Source organism: Phyllobates terribilis, unplaced genomic scaffold (genome assembly GCF_046119375.1).
Source record: "Phyllobates terribilis strain yellow unplaced genomic scaffold, ASM4611937v1 Scaffold_3__8_contigs__length_932513732, whole genome shotgun sequence".
Classification (NCBI taxonomy): domain Eukaryota; kingdom Metazoa; phylum Chordata; class Amphibia; order Anura; family Dendrobatidae; genus Phyllobates; species Phyllobates terribilis.
Window position 1 is genome coordinate 204,290,374 of NW_027362763.1, and position 15,016 is coordinate 204,305,389.

Sequence of the window (15,016 nt, forward strand, 5' to 3'; positions counted from 1 at the left end):
TTAGTTTAAAGCTCATGAACCCGCAATTAATAAAAAAAATAAAAAAAAAACAACCACATGTGACCAGTACAATTGTTTGTTACCCGATCAATCACTGATATTTTTCAAAAAGAATTCAGAATGTAAAGCCAGAGCTGTCAAAGAAGAGGTGGGCAGAGATAGACTAAAAAAACAAATAGGTGGCAAGGTGCATTGAACTGCTCTACCACGCCAAGGGTGCACCAAGCGCCTGTCATGTTCTTCTGACCCGCTCCCTTTATGCGTTAGCTGGTTTTTCTTTTTTGTTTTTTAAAGCCCAATACATGGCCTGAATGGGTTTTCCACCAAATTGTAACTAAAACTCAGCTGTTAACCACTTTGACTTGGCACAGAGTAGGGGGTCTGTACATATTTTGTATGCTGTGGTCTTTACAGTAGTAGGCATTGCAGATGCAGTTTAATAAATCCCAATCATCATGTTCGGTGCAGACCCCCCATAATATCTACTGGATGTTACATTTGTCACCCAATCTACATTATACTTTGCCATGTTATTCTCCAGACCACTTGAATTGTATGCTTTATCCTGAAAACATCACCAAGAATAGACCACATAATCTTTTAGCAAATTTACCTTTTTTTCTGCAATGAAGAACTCCCACCTTCCCCCAACCCGCCAACCAAATTCTCAATATTAAGACAGCGACACCGAAGAGGCTGGCTTTTAAAGGATGTTTATTTCCTGACCTTTGTGTACAGGAAGTTGATACTGAGGCACAGTAAGTAGAAATGTCCAAGGAGTAAGGGGGCTCAGGAGAGGTCTGGAAAAAACCTGGAACTAAATGTTACCCCCCACCCAAACCGGACAAGAACATATGATCCCTTTCCCCCGGCATCAGAGGTAAGGGGACAAGAGAAAGGGCTGTGACAGGACTATCAAGATGTGGTGGGCTTTTTTTTTTTTTTTTTTTTAACCCATTTCATTACTCAGATCATGGCAAGGTTGTTCTTTAGCAGCAGAGGGTACAATTCCATCCTGATGGCACCGGTGTGTAATTCTAGGCTTCTCCACAGCCTGGAACAGGATTAGCTGTAATGTCATAAAACCAGATGAGAGGATGGGGAGGGGGAAGTCAATACGCCTTCAACACTCCCCCCTTTGTGCATATCCTTCCCTCTTAAATGGCTCTGGCAGTGAAAGGTTTACAGGGCACTTCGTAATACATTCTGCTCTGTGGCAGGAAAGGATGCCAATTACAACCATGGCATTTTAGACATTAGACTGACAGATAATAGCCATTGCTGCCGTCTGAAGAATCCAAATCTGGCTAAAAAACAGCATTTTGTGTTACATTTTATGATATTACCAAGTATAGCTGCACACCTAACAGTTTGGTCAAAAGAACTAGAAGGACAAATGGTTTATACATTTCCAATGGATACAAACATACTACCATAAAATCAGCGTGGTCGCTCCGACCATCAGCAGACACTACAGTCACTCCAGATATCTAGCGACTAACAAAAGGCTGTAGTGGCAGTATGTACAACTTGTTTTATTAATTATAGCTCATGGTATGTAGGAACACTCAGCATCACTATGGCAGACAGGTGCAGTTATAGGCTCTTTCTATACTATCGCTGAAATACCAATGTTTGTCTTCCGTGAGGAACCAGAAGAAGTGCCAGGTAAACCCCTGCAGCAGTGACTGGTATATGGGATCCTGGAAGGCAGAGGAAAAGGGCAGAGAGGGAGATAAGGAGATGACAGGTCAAGTGATTCAGACACAGCAACAGGAGAGTTAACAGGAAGCAGACATGTCAGCGGGCATTAAGCCTTTTCCACCACCGTGTCTTTTTGGGCCCCATGGAGAAGTCTTGTGGGCCACTGGAGCCCCAAAGCTGGGGAAATCCTCAGAACTGGTCATGTCAGGAGCCTAAAGGAGAGAAAAAAAATATATGCATCAGTCTCAAAGTTTTTAACTTTGTCCTTGTTGTATGAAAGTTTGATATTGGCACATCTGTTAGTGTATAAGACGCTCACCTTGTCGCTGCCTCCTCCTGCTGCCCAAGGAGCATCACGTACAACAAAGCCCTTGGATGGCTGGGGCTTGTTCTCTTCCTGAGAGGGGGGCTTCATATACGATAGCATCGCTTCATTCTCTACCACATCAGACATCTGCAAAATTAAAATAAATCTACAATTATTACAACTAATCAAGTACCAAAATGTTGTCAACTCCAAGAAAAATATTAATGTTCAGAGATACAAAGCAAAGACTAAATGAACTTACGTATTCCTCTTCCAGATTGAGCAGATGATCAATGGCTTCATCCACATCCTCTGGTTTGCCCATCACAGTCACAAGGTTGGGATCAGGGGCTCCACTCTGAGGAAAGCGAATATCCACCTACAGAAGGACAAAATGGTAATTTATTCAAATGTACTTCTGGTGAATTAGAGGCCAAAACCATTTCTCATCACAGACCCGACTACTGTACATGAGAAATAAAATCCACAAGGGACAACTCTCATACAATCAGTATACAGGATGATCAGACCGGCAAGTGAACTACAGCTAATACTACTTGCTCGTACATAAGAGGCCTCAATCAAGACACATATGAAGGTAATGTTCTCCAGACACAGCAGGATTCCTGTCAGTTTTATTTCCTTTTGGGATCTCAAGTTACTGTACTTTTATGGTCTTTTATTGGCTAGGTCACCTGGAAATCCACAGAAACTGGAGACATCCTCCACTCTCATTAATAAAGGGAGGGTCCCACTGAGGAATTCCAGTTAAATACCACCATATAACCCAACAGGGCAGATGGGATCAGATATTGACCAATATGAAGATAGAAGACCTGCTCTCAACATGTACCTTAAATTCATCCATGATCTTGCGTATGGCTTTGCCTCTTCCTCCAATAATCCGAGCATGGACACGGTGATCCAAGGTAAGGTCTTCAGACACCATCTGCTCCAGGTCCCCAACAATTTGCATGATTGCCTCTTTAGCAGCCTCTGTATTTTTCTCATAACCTGTGATGGTGATTTGATCCTAATGATAGATTGAAAGCGACAAGGTGACTAAAGAGTAAAAAAAAAAAAAAATATCCAGAGGAAAAAAAAAATATGTATAGCTATATGCCAGGATTTGTAGTTACACAGGATCCTCTAGATCGCACATGTCAAATTCTGGCCCGCAGGCTAAATCTGGCCCTCAGGGTGATTATATTTGGCCTGTGACACTGGGGACTATGGGGGGCCCGTTTATACTGTATGGAGGCCTGTGTGGGGGCCCGTTTATACTGTATGGAGGCCTGTGTGGGGGCCCGTTTATACTGTATGGAGGCCTGTGTGGGGGCCCGTTTACACTGTATGGAGGCCTGTGTGGGGGCCCGTTATACTGTATGGAGGCCTGTGTGGGGGCCCGTTTATACTGTATGGAGGCCTGTGTGGGGGCCCGTTTATACTGTATGGAGGCCTGTGTGGGGGCCCGTTTATACTGTATGGAGGCCTGTGTGGGGGCCCGTTTATACTGTATGGAGGCCTGTGTGGGGGCCCGTTTACACTGTATGGAGGCCTGTGTGGGGGCCCGTTTACACTGTATGGAGGCCTGTGTGGCGCCTGTTATAATGTATGGAGGCCTATGTGGGGATCACAGTTGAGGCATCATACTTTGCTAGGGGAGGTACAGTAGGGTCATTATACAGTACATGTGGAGGAATTCACTGTGGGGGTATAATACTGCTGTTACATAACATTATATTATCCCAGTATGCCCCATTTCTGATTTGCCAATTTTAAAAATCTATTAATTAAAATGTAATTTGTTCATGGGCAAGCCTTTTAAGTTTGTTTCCATATGAAAAGGTTCATCATTATATTTGAAAAGGAAAAACCTCAATTGTAGACTTTTTTTTTTTTTTTTTTTTATAAATATCAAGGTTGGTCCACGGCTTTGTCCAAGCTTTTAATTTTGGCCCTCTGTATATTTGAGTTTGACATCTCTGCTCTAGATGGACAATTATTATAGGTTACCTGTTGCACTCATTAGGTCTATTACCATGTGTACATTTCATTTGGCCATCCATGGCTTTACTAACAAACGAGTCACAATTGAAAAATTCCATTTACATATAAACTATTAGGTCATTCTTGCAGTTGATAGAGGGGGATCTCCGTTTAGGACCCTCATCTCATGGCCAAAAGAGAGGGGCTGCAAAGATCACTCCTGTACTGTATTACACACAACCCTTTGGTTTAGACGCCATGATGTGTAATACCATATTTCTCTTGTGGCATCGCAGGAAAATGTAACTGTTTTCCCAACAGATTACAATTAATTTCTGGGAATGTAAATACTGTTTTACACATCAGTTTTTCAGGGGTATGTGTGCAGATAGATCACAGACCCATCGCAATGAATGTGTCTTTCCACATGAGCTTTCATTCACTGTCCACAAAAAAAACAACATGGAGACATGTCTACTTTGATCAGTGTTTGCAGATCAAACTTGCCAAGGCAAGTCAATGGCTCCATGGAAGAGGAAGGTGGGTAGCACACAGCTCTCAGCCATGTGCTTCATGCATGTTACTGTTTAATGGGTAGGAAAAGCTAAGAATTGTGGTCCCCATATATGACAAACATATGCAGCAAGGTTTGTTAAAACGGACACGGAGCAAAAATCAAATAAAAGCCCCAAATTTTAATATTTCAGTAGCAAAGGGAGAATAAAACAAATGTAGCAGAATTTACCTGGTTTTCATCATTCTTATCCGGAAACTGGATGTTGACATCATGTTCAGTGCGAATCTGACTGATGACTGCACCTTTGCGGCCAATAATTTTAGGGTGATACTTGGGATCTACAGAGATGACCAACTTAAAGCTTCTCAATGCCTAAAAACACACAAGAGCCCATGATTAGACAAAACACCAAAATCCACTTCCCACCATTAATTGACATATTTCCTTCACATTGTATAGATCTACTAAAAGGACAATGGACCCCTTCAAAATCAATCATTAAACTTCACTCACCCGGTCCTCCTGCTCAGCCTGCAGCTCCTTCACTCTATCAAGAAGACCACCTTTGGCGCGATCCAAATAAGTAGAAAGCCCGGTGATGGTTATTATATCGCACTGCAGCTCTGGGGCCGGCACTTGGATATTGACCTAATGTACATAACACAAATACATGAAATAATTTGATCTGCAATAAGATTAATGATCTGCTCAAAACTTTTTTTTTTTCTCAAGTCTGAAGAAACTTACCTCAAACTCATCCATCATCTTGCGGATTCCTGTACCTTTCTGCCCAATGATGTAACGATGGAGATCATATGGGACCTCCACCTCAATGCTGACTGGAACAAGAGCCTAAAGAAATAAATTAAGCCGCATTATTTATCCAGCAGCTGGAACTTTCATCAATTTTCAACAAAAGTAGGCAACATGTTAATGATTCCAATATCTTCCACGCAATCATCAAATTGATCACCACAAACCTTTAGGGCTTCGGTAGCTGAATCACACCGCTCTTTGCGTCCAGAGATCAGAATTATGTCACATTTCTTAGGAGAGCCTGGGTCTGCAGCAACTTTATTTTCGACCCCTTCTTCTCCATTCTCTTGGGCTGGTGACTCAGCATTCTGGGCTAATGGAAAAGAACAGCTGATCATACATGTATGGTTTCTTTACCCAACCACCACGGTCATCTGAACGAAGAGGTGTCCTTACCTGCCTGAGGATTCTCTTCACGGTCAGGGAACTTAATCAGTACACCGTGTTCTCTTGTTATCTGCTGGATACGAGAACCTTTAGGACCCATAATGGATCGGTGGAATCGTTGAGGAATCATGCACTCAATGGTGACCTGAGCCTCCTATGGTATAAAAGTGAGAAACGTCAGAATCCCCCATAATGGTACCACACTTTATTGAGGGAAAAAAAAAAAAAAAAAACAGAAACCATTATGTATCCCCTCACCAAATCTTCAATGATGTCCAAGATCCGTTTTTTGGCAGCCTCTACACACTCCTTTGCACCCTTCAAAGTAACACGATCACTCTGCACACCGGAGCGCGGGAAGCTAACCGTCACACCGCCATATTCTTCTGCTATGTCCCGCAGCACTTGTCCTCGTCTGATTACAAAGTGACGGTGGTGCTTAGGGTCCACAGACATAGTGTCCTCAACTATGTTATCCTAAAAAAAATAAAAATATCATAACATAGCAGGTAGTTTAGGACAACCATATTATGCAGCTCAGCCATGTTGATGAGCAGAAAGCTGCAAGCAAGTAGTACTGCAGATCGCCTACTTTTATATCATTATTACATCTTAAAGAGTTTCTCTGGAATTAAAAACAATAAATTAAAAGGAAATGTCAACATACATTCCCAAATATCTTTAATTACCAAATCATACTTTACTGGCCACTGCAGCCTATCAGCAGTAGCAAGACAAGTGCAGAGTTTACAAGTTCTTTCCAATAGAGTTTATAAGCACTGAAGCGGGCTGGATCGCTGGAGAGGACTGTTAGCTCGGACTAGAGGCAATGTTGTGCTGCTTGCCCTGTTGATCAAGTGTATTGCCCTAGAATTACAAGAGGATGCGTAGCGGTGCGCTCCTGCGCCAGCAGGTAAGACAACCCCATTAATAGAACAGGTACCCATGAGAAAGGTTACTGAGCTCACTGCCCTTTCCTGCAGGGCCCTCTTTGTTCACCATCAAGACAAGGTTGTCCTCCACCCCATGTCATGCCTTCTTCCCAAGGTGGTATCAGATTTTCACATCAATGAGGACATTGTTCTCCAATCCTTTTGCCTAACTTCAGTCCATCCCCAGGAAAGATGGAGTGGACAACAGGGTGAGCAGCCCCTTATTGCAGTAGCCATGGTACCTCCAGTATCAGAATACCTCCTGGGATCAGATCTTCCTCCTGCACATGCTCACAGGTACCTGTCCTACTAACATTCTAGGAGAGGTCTCTGTCACCAACAAGGTGGCGCCCAATTCTATAGTGATTATAGCGTGGTTTGCTAAGTAAAGGCATTTAGGAAGTTCTATATGATGACATTTTAATTTAGGTGTTTATTTTATTTCTATTCCTGGAGAACCTCTTTAAAAAAGGACTTTACATAACTATTTGTAAAGACGTGGCCAAAAGCCTTGACTGACACAAATTTTGGTTTTCTGAAAGTTTGCAGTTTCAGTTTTTATAGATCTTTTATTCTGATATTTCTATGTTCAATGCAGTACAGTAGAATTTCATCCAATTTTATACTTTTAGGCTATGTTCAGCATTTTTGTTCAGTTTTTTTCTACAGCCAAAATCTACTCTTTTGGCAGTAAAACGCGATGTGTTCAAAACGCCAGTTTTTACAGCATTTTTTTGGGTGTGAATAAGATGTTTGCTTCGTCTACAGTACATGTTTAATTAGGTTAGTTTTAGGTTACAAAATAACAGCGAAAAAGCCGCAAAAATGTTTGTTGAATTTTTTACATTGTTTTTTTTTCACTTTCTCAATACTTTCTATGGGTGAATAAACGCTGCAAAAACGCTGAAGGAATTGACATGCTGCAGAATTAAAAACGCTGCAGTTCTTCAATTCAATCAGAACTAACAAAAACAAGCATGTGCATGAGATTTATCAGCTTTTGTGGTACTGTAAAAAGGCAGCTTTGAATTTGCAGCAAAAAAAACAAACAAAAAAAAAACGCTGCATGTGAATATAGCCTTACATTGACAAAAACATCAAATTTTATGCAAAGACTCAACATCTACAGTGTTGACACTCAGGGTATGTGCACACACGTCCAGTATTTGCAGCAGATTTTTCTGCACCAAAAAACAGAATGTTGGTAGGAAAAAAAAATATACATACAATCCTGGCGGGTTTTTTTTTTTTACCATTCATTTTAATGGGTGGAAAAACGCTAAAAACCCACTAAGAATTAATATGCTGCAGATTTGTAAAAACACATTGAAGATTAAAATCTGCAAGGAGAAAATAAGCAGCATGTGCATGAAGATTTCCTGGCCATGGATCCAAAATTTCAAGGTTTTACTCATTGAACCACTTCGCTATCACTATTGCCTTGTAACATGGTCTGCATCATGTTGGAAAAGGAATTGTTCATCACCAAATTGCTCCTGGATCACTGGAGCAATTTGGTGATGAACAATTCTGCAAGTTGTTCTTGGAGGAGGTTTAGATCCCATTTTTTATTACTGCCACAAAATTGTGAGCCCACTCCATGGATGGAAAGCCCCCACATGAATGGTCTCAGGATGCTTTACTGTTGGCATAACACAGAACTCATGGTAGCGCTCACTTTTTTTTTGTATTTAGGGGCAATCTTACAAGCAGCAATGTCCTTGTCTGTAAAGCCCTTTTGAGGCAAACCAATGATGATCATTACATTTGTTTACCTGGAGATAACCATTTAACAAGAGAAAACAATGATTTCTAGTACCAGCCCTCTTTTAAAACAACCACTTTACGCTCACACTACAATCAGCTGCCTTGTCCTCGGTGAGACGATCACTGAAATGATGTAAGCAGGTCATTTTTGTGGCAGGGTTGAAATTGTTTGAAAATGGTATTTTTGTGCTTACGTTGATTTTCATGGCAAGGAATGACTTGTGAAAAGTGATCAGATGAATTTAAATCGTGAGTTCATGCAAATCACTGCTGTAAAAACTGAGGGAGAAAACTTTGCGAAAAGCAAAATTTGTCCCAGTCTCAAAACTTTTGACCACAACTATTTAGTGCCCGTTTGGCTGGAATTTATAAAACAAAATAGCATTAAAAATAAAAATAAATTCACAATTAAGATCAACATCAGGTCCAGTCTCTTTACCCAATATAGCATCTGATTGCGGGAGGGTTTGAAACGCGCACCCATAAGAACACTGTGTATATATCACATTTCCCAAAATAAGATGCAGCAAATGAGACCAAGTAGCCATTCGCACAGCTCATGATGGGCAATGAACATGGTGCTTCGCTTTTTACATAAACTTGGCTTTTTCATTTGACTCAAATTCTTGGTAATTATGGATATAAAGGGAAAAAGCAAAAAAAACACTTGTGTTCTGTTCTCACCAAACTCTTGATTAGTATTTCCAGTTCCTTCTGTGCGTCTTTCACAGACTCCTCTGTGCCCACAATGGTGATAAGCTGCTGGTCTTTATCTTCAGCGGTGGGGAAGATTATACGGGCTCCAGTTAGGTCCCGCACCTTGCGGATGTTTCCTCCTCCTTTACCAATTAAGAACTTGTGATATTCGGGTTTAGCTCGTAGCTCGGCAGTAAAGCTCTTTGTTTGCTGGAAAACATTAAAACTATTACAATCTATACAATAAAAAAAGTGACCGACGTAAGAAGTTTCAAAGCAGCCAATAATATATTAGATAATAAGATGCAGTCTAAAAAACAATCACAGCTTGCAGCCTCCTGAGACCGTAAGGTCTACAAACTAAATCAATATCATTCTCGGGGGCTTGTACTAATATAAACGTATGTTATTACGCAGTGTCGGTGAATATTCCACAGTTGATATTGAACAGTGCTGATACACAAGTCTTAGCACATCCAATGTCCATTTTATTACTCAACAGTTAATAACAGATTGATAAATGAAGAATATCAATCAATGACCTTTCCCAGTATCCCTTTTTTTGGGGGGTGCAGGATATTTTTTGGCATTTTTCTCCTAATCTGTTCTTACATAAATACACTTACCTTTTCTTCTGCCAGTTGAATCAGCTGTTTTTTGGCCCTTTCTACATCCTGAGCTGGTCCTCGAATAGTAACTGTATCGCTTCCTGAGCCCTCGCTTGGGAAGTGGATGTGCACGCCTCCGCACTCCTCCATAATGGATCGGATGAAGCGCCCCTTAGCGCCAATAAGCGAGTTGTGCAGTTTAGATGGAATGCTGACCTCCAGTTCAGTTATGTTAGCCTATAACCACATGGACAAAGAATGGGATTCACAAAGAGAAGAGCTTCTAATTCTAATAAAATTACCAAAAATGTTTTAAAAAATATTCCATTTACAAACATAACACATTGTGAACAACGCTTACCAGTTCTTTCTGAATAGCCAGAATTCGATCCCGTGCAGCCTCACAGTTGGATTTCTTCCCAGTAATGATAATCATTTCAGAGTTACTGTTCTCAGCTGGGAGGTCAATTTTAGTGTTACATTCTTCACGGATCTAAACAGAGAAACCAACACTCAGCATAAAAAAAGAAAAGAGGAAAAAAGTTAAAAATAAATAAAAATGGAAGTCACAACTTACCTTCTTGATATTGGCACCACCCTTTCCGATGATGTTTTTGTGAAACTGCTTAAAGATTGGTACAGAAATGGAATAACTGTTCTCCACCTGAAAAGTAAATGAAACATTTTAAAACATTTTTTTAAAAAGTACTAAAAACAGTAAGAAAAAACACAAAATAATCTGGAAGAGTTATATATTAAAAAAAAAAATGTAAAAAATTTAAACATTTTTAAAAAAATCACTCGGCACACAGGATCAATCAAAGTGGCAGACTGCATAGAGTATAGCATTCACTACTCATACATCATGGTTTAATGGCCATATCAATCATTACTTTGTTTTACTGCACTGTTTGTAACATTTTTACATGCTCGTCTGACTGCTGCCATTTTTTTTTTCTTGAAATATTGCTAATAAAAATAAAGGATAAACACTAAAAGTGAAAACAAATCTAAAAAGGAGTGTAAACCCGTGCATACCATTTCTGATACCATCTTATGCAGATACTTGGTGCACTTTTCCACCTCATTCTTGGGGCCACGCAGCTGCACAATATCACTCTTTGTAGTTGGATCTGGGAAATTAATGATTACCTAAAAAAGGGTGGAGAGATTAAATTAGATTGCTAGAAAACCGTCAAATGTATGACAATGGCATCGAGAGCTTAAAGTGCCTTACATCAGGGAACTTTTCACGAATCTCACGGATTCTTTCACCCTTTTGTCCAATAATTGTACGATGGAATTTCTGGTCAATAATCAAGTCTTTTGTCCGCTCGTTTTCCTAAATATAGAGAAATATATTATAAAGAAAGTTATGTTACTAGATGAGGCCTCTTCCTAAAATACAGAAGTGAATCTCTGCTGGACTCACCATCCGTAAAGCCAGCTCCAGCAGCTCCTTCTTCGCCTGCTGCACACCTTGGGGATCACCTTCAATTCGGATCTGACTGCTCTTCTCACTGTCCTGAGGAATGCGCACAGACACTTTGTACTGCTCCTTTATCCTATTAACTGAACAGGTTCACATTGTAAGGGCAATCTTATAAAGGTGTCTATACAATTTGCAAAACATTATAATATATATATATATATATATATATATATATATATATATATATATATATATATATATATATATATATATATATATATATATATATATATATATATATATATATATATATATATATATTACACAATAAAAATAAATTTTGAGCAAAAAGTTAATATTCAACCTATGATGCTCATTTCATCCATTTATAAGAAACACATACTATATTTTTACCATTTTTAACCAGAATCCCAATGTAATTCAGGCAGTATTATATTTAGTTTTTCCTTTCTATCTGAAAATTCATGGATTTAGCAAGGTTAAGTCATGCAATCTCACGGTGACTCTATCCCCCTGGGAATTACATGTTCTCTGAAGAGGGTCACCATCTCCGTCAGCAGAGCTTCCTGCATTATTGTATGATGAAACTGCATGGACTGTACCCCACACATTCTCCATGAGAAAAAGCAGGTGGAGACAAACTTATTGCTACTGAATATGCAGATTATACTGAAGGGGATCACAGATCTTCTCCCCTGACTGTATAGTTACAATCTCTTCTCCTAAACTGATCAGTCACCTGATGAAGCCTATCTAGGTGAAACATGTTGGGAGGCTATGAGCCATTCTTAACAGCTTGTGTGGCCTTTTATCCATTGTTAAATATACTCACTCTTATAGCTCTATGCCAGTTCATGGACTGCAGCCATGATACAGATCAATAATTTAACTTCGCTAATTCAGCATTAGTGGCAGATGGGGTATGGATTTTTAAAATATAGGGAACCATTAAATATCAAAATATACTAATATAAGACCACATTTGTGTTTTTAAATAATTTGGATTTATCTATATTAATTAAAAAAAATAAAAGTCAAGTTTTAACCACAATCCCTAAGATAGGGTTTATTTATCCATTTTGGTAATTTGTTAGTAAGAATTTGTAAATTCTTAGGCTTCAATTCATCGAGACCAGCAATTTTCTTGCCAGTCTTGATTAGGGAGCATGATGGAGTCAGACGCTCCCAATTCATTAAGAATTCTGGTGAATCGGGGCCTTAGTGCCTAAACAGACAGTGCTTCTCTTTTAGCCTTTCTTATAGCCTGTGTTCAGTGTGTAAGTACAGAGAGTGTCAGTGGCAATAATGTTGATTATTCATGCAAATAGATCACAATCATGACTGGCATTTCTAAGGCTAGCTTTGCTCAAAAACAATTGTTCACCAACTTACTGTTAGTCCCACTTTTTCCAATGAGGTGCCTGTGGAATCGGTGGTCAATATTAATTTCTGCAAAATCCATTCGGGAGATCTAAAAAGAGTGAAAACATTGTCTGAATAGTACATGTTAATAGGTATTAAGAGGTACTCCTACTTAACAGATAAAGGACTGGCAAAATGAGAACCTAAGCAAGCAGAGAAATTTTGATCCTCAATTACCTAATAGGCAATTACTTTCCATAGTATTAAGGGTAGCATCAATTTTAATGTGCAGCTTCAAAATGAATTCTTGGGGTCTCAGGGCCATCTCTAAGTTATAGGGACTGGCAGGGACAATAAACGATGAGAACTCCACCACTAACAGGGAATCCTGAGGAGGTACAAAGGACATAGAGGACAAAACTGAATATGGGTGAGATCTTTCTTATTTAATCCTTTGTACACTCAAATGTTATATGTATTGAGTCTGTTCACTATATGGACTCGTGTGTATTGAGACCCTAATAATTTTGACCACTGTCAATAATTGTACTCTTAAGGGACAAGGGTCATCAGTCAGTTTTCTCTTACAATTTTAATATGTTTGTCTACCAAAAGTTCTCTTTTTAAGAAAAATACTCAGTAAAAGTTACGCTTTAAATCCCCAATTTTGCTATTTTCTGACACTTTATTTATAATTCCAAAAGGTTCAAAAGAAAAAGGTATTTTTAAAAAAGTAAAAAATAAAAATATTAAAAATGAGAATCGAAAAAGCTAATTTGTTGCCACTAACAAGTCTTTACAGCAGGATCCACAAGGATGACATGAAAACAAATGGCTACATTAAACAAAAAAAAAAGAAATAAAAACCTTAATGGTATGTGCACACAATATCCAAGATTCATCAAAGCAATTTTGCCATAAACTTCTTTGAAAAAAAAGTCACAAAATTTTGATGCAACTCAAAAGTTGTGCAACTTGTGTCATTTTTGTGCCAATTTCAGAGTTCCACAAAAATGTGTTGAGCTGGGTGCGTGGTGCCACATCTTGTCTAATTCATGACAAGTTGTGGCGTTCCCTACGCCAGAAATCTTACTCTAGTCAAAGACTGGAGTAAGATTTCTGACATGGCGTTAGGAGGGGCACAACACTTTATGAATCAGGAGCATCTTCTGCCACCACTCATCAAGACCTGGGTGAAAAAAAAAAAAATCTTAATAGATTTGGTGCATCTTTAGATTATTTGTGCACCAGAGAAATAAAAAAAAAGTCATGCCCACTTCTCAAAACTTTATGGAGCTGGCATAAAACCACAAAAAGTAACATTTTTGAGCAACTACACCAGTTTTCTGGCGAAAGTTTGATCAATTTCCCATTAATCTAGCTAGACAGGCTTACAATTAATGCGGCCATCTTGATCATATCCAGTTGGTACAGTTTAGCATGTGGAAAACCCAGTGATGAAGCGATAAATTCGAGACATGTTTTAGGACCAGGGATGCTGCCTGCATATTCACCTTGTACTGGGGATGAATGTGTGAGTACCATTACTGCTATTTGTATTACACAGGAACGAAGGCTTCTTTTTCACACCGATCTTTCATTTTCCTAATATGTAGGTTATTTTTGATTCTTTGTTCATTTGGACTTTTTTTTTGTATCATCTGTTGAGTATCACATGTATTTTATTTTTTTTTTATCACTGTACTATCATGGATTTAAAAAAACAAAGCATGATTTTATTGCAATAATTCTTGCGCTGATCCCTTTCTTTTGGCGTTTTATGTACATTTAGTGGTAGTAAAGGACTTGAAACCTTAGGTTTTTGTTTGGTGTCAGTTTAGTATGTTTTGTATGAAAGATCTAAGTCTTCTGCTTTACTTGAGTAGCCTCATAAAACGTTACCTCGCAACTTCTTCAAGTCAGAGATACCTAATGGGCATCATTAGCCACATTACAATTGTAGCCTATAACTCCAGGTTAAAGAACAGTTTGGATGTGTGATAAGAACCGGTCAGTGGTTCATGTGCTGCGACTCCCACCAATCAACAGAACAAGCGGGCTGTGGCACTCTGCAGTAAAGTTATGGATTCACCGGAAACTTTTGTGATTTCTTTTATTTAACCACTAGTGTAGAAAATAATCAGCACGTACTAACAGAGGATTATATATAAATATGAGCACTGTAATGAATGAATGCTGTAAAAGCCATAGAACAAGAGCTCTTGCTGAGACAAGCCCGTTTCGGTTTTATACAAGCATTTTAATAGTGGATTTAAGGTAATCCTGTAAATGGCATCACAAACAGAGTCGGCAGCACACAAACTAATAAAACTACTTACTAAATCACTGACAAGCACTTCCATCTGCTGCTGGGCGACAGCAACATCTTCTGTAGGGCCTTCCAGAGAAATCTTGTCCTCCCCTTCTGTAAACTCGATGTGCACCTGTAAGGAGACCCTTAGCATGATCATCTCATCC

General features: G+C 39.2%; 1 protein-coding gene across 1 annotated transcript in view; it reads right to left on the reverse strand.

Annotated features, from left to right (window-relative positions):
- Positions 1-697: 697 nt before the first annotated feature.
- HDLBP (high density lipoprotein binding protein) overlaps positions 698-15,016 on the reverse strand; it is a 47,988-nt gene continuing 33,669 nt past the window's right edge. Inside the window, exons 10-28 of the mRNA XM_073674546.1 lie at positions 14,878-14,982; positions 12,569-12,647; positions 11,156-11,295; positions 10,961-11,065; positions 10,762-10,875; positions 10,301-10,387; positions 10,085-10,216; positions 9,742-9,960; positions 9,104-9,325; positions 5,979-6,197; positions 5,730-5,874; positions 5,498-5,646; positions 5,265-5,369; positions 5,031-5,165; positions 4,746-4,889; positions 2,865-3,044; positions 2,274-2,390; positions 2,024-2,158; positions 698-1,916 (exon numbers count right to left, since the gene is read on the reverse strand). Of these exons, the coding sequence (XP_073530647.1) occupies positions 1,782-1,916; positions 2,024-2,158; positions 2,274-2,390; positions 2,865-3,044; positions 4,746-4,889; positions 5,031-5,165; positions 5,265-5,369; positions 5,498-5,646; positions 5,730-5,874; positions 5,979-6,197; positions 9,104-9,325; positions 9,742-9,960; positions 10,085-10,216; positions 10,301-10,387; positions 10,762-10,875; positions 10,961-11,065; positions 11,156-11,295; positions 12,569-12,647; positions 14,878-14,982 (2,667 nt within the window). The 3' untranslated portion in view covers positions 698-1,781. The remainder of the gene's footprint in view (positions 1,917-2,023; positions 2,159-2,273; positions 2,391-2,864; positions 3,045-4,745; positions 4,890-5,030; positions 5,166-5,264; positions 5,370-5,497; positions 5,647-5,729; positions 5,875-5,978; positions 6,198-9,103; positions 9,326-9,741; positions 9,961-10,084; positions 10,217-10,300; positions 10,388-10,761; positions 10,876-10,960; positions 11,066-11,155; positions 11,296-12,568; positions 12,648-14,877; positions 14,983-15,016) is intronic.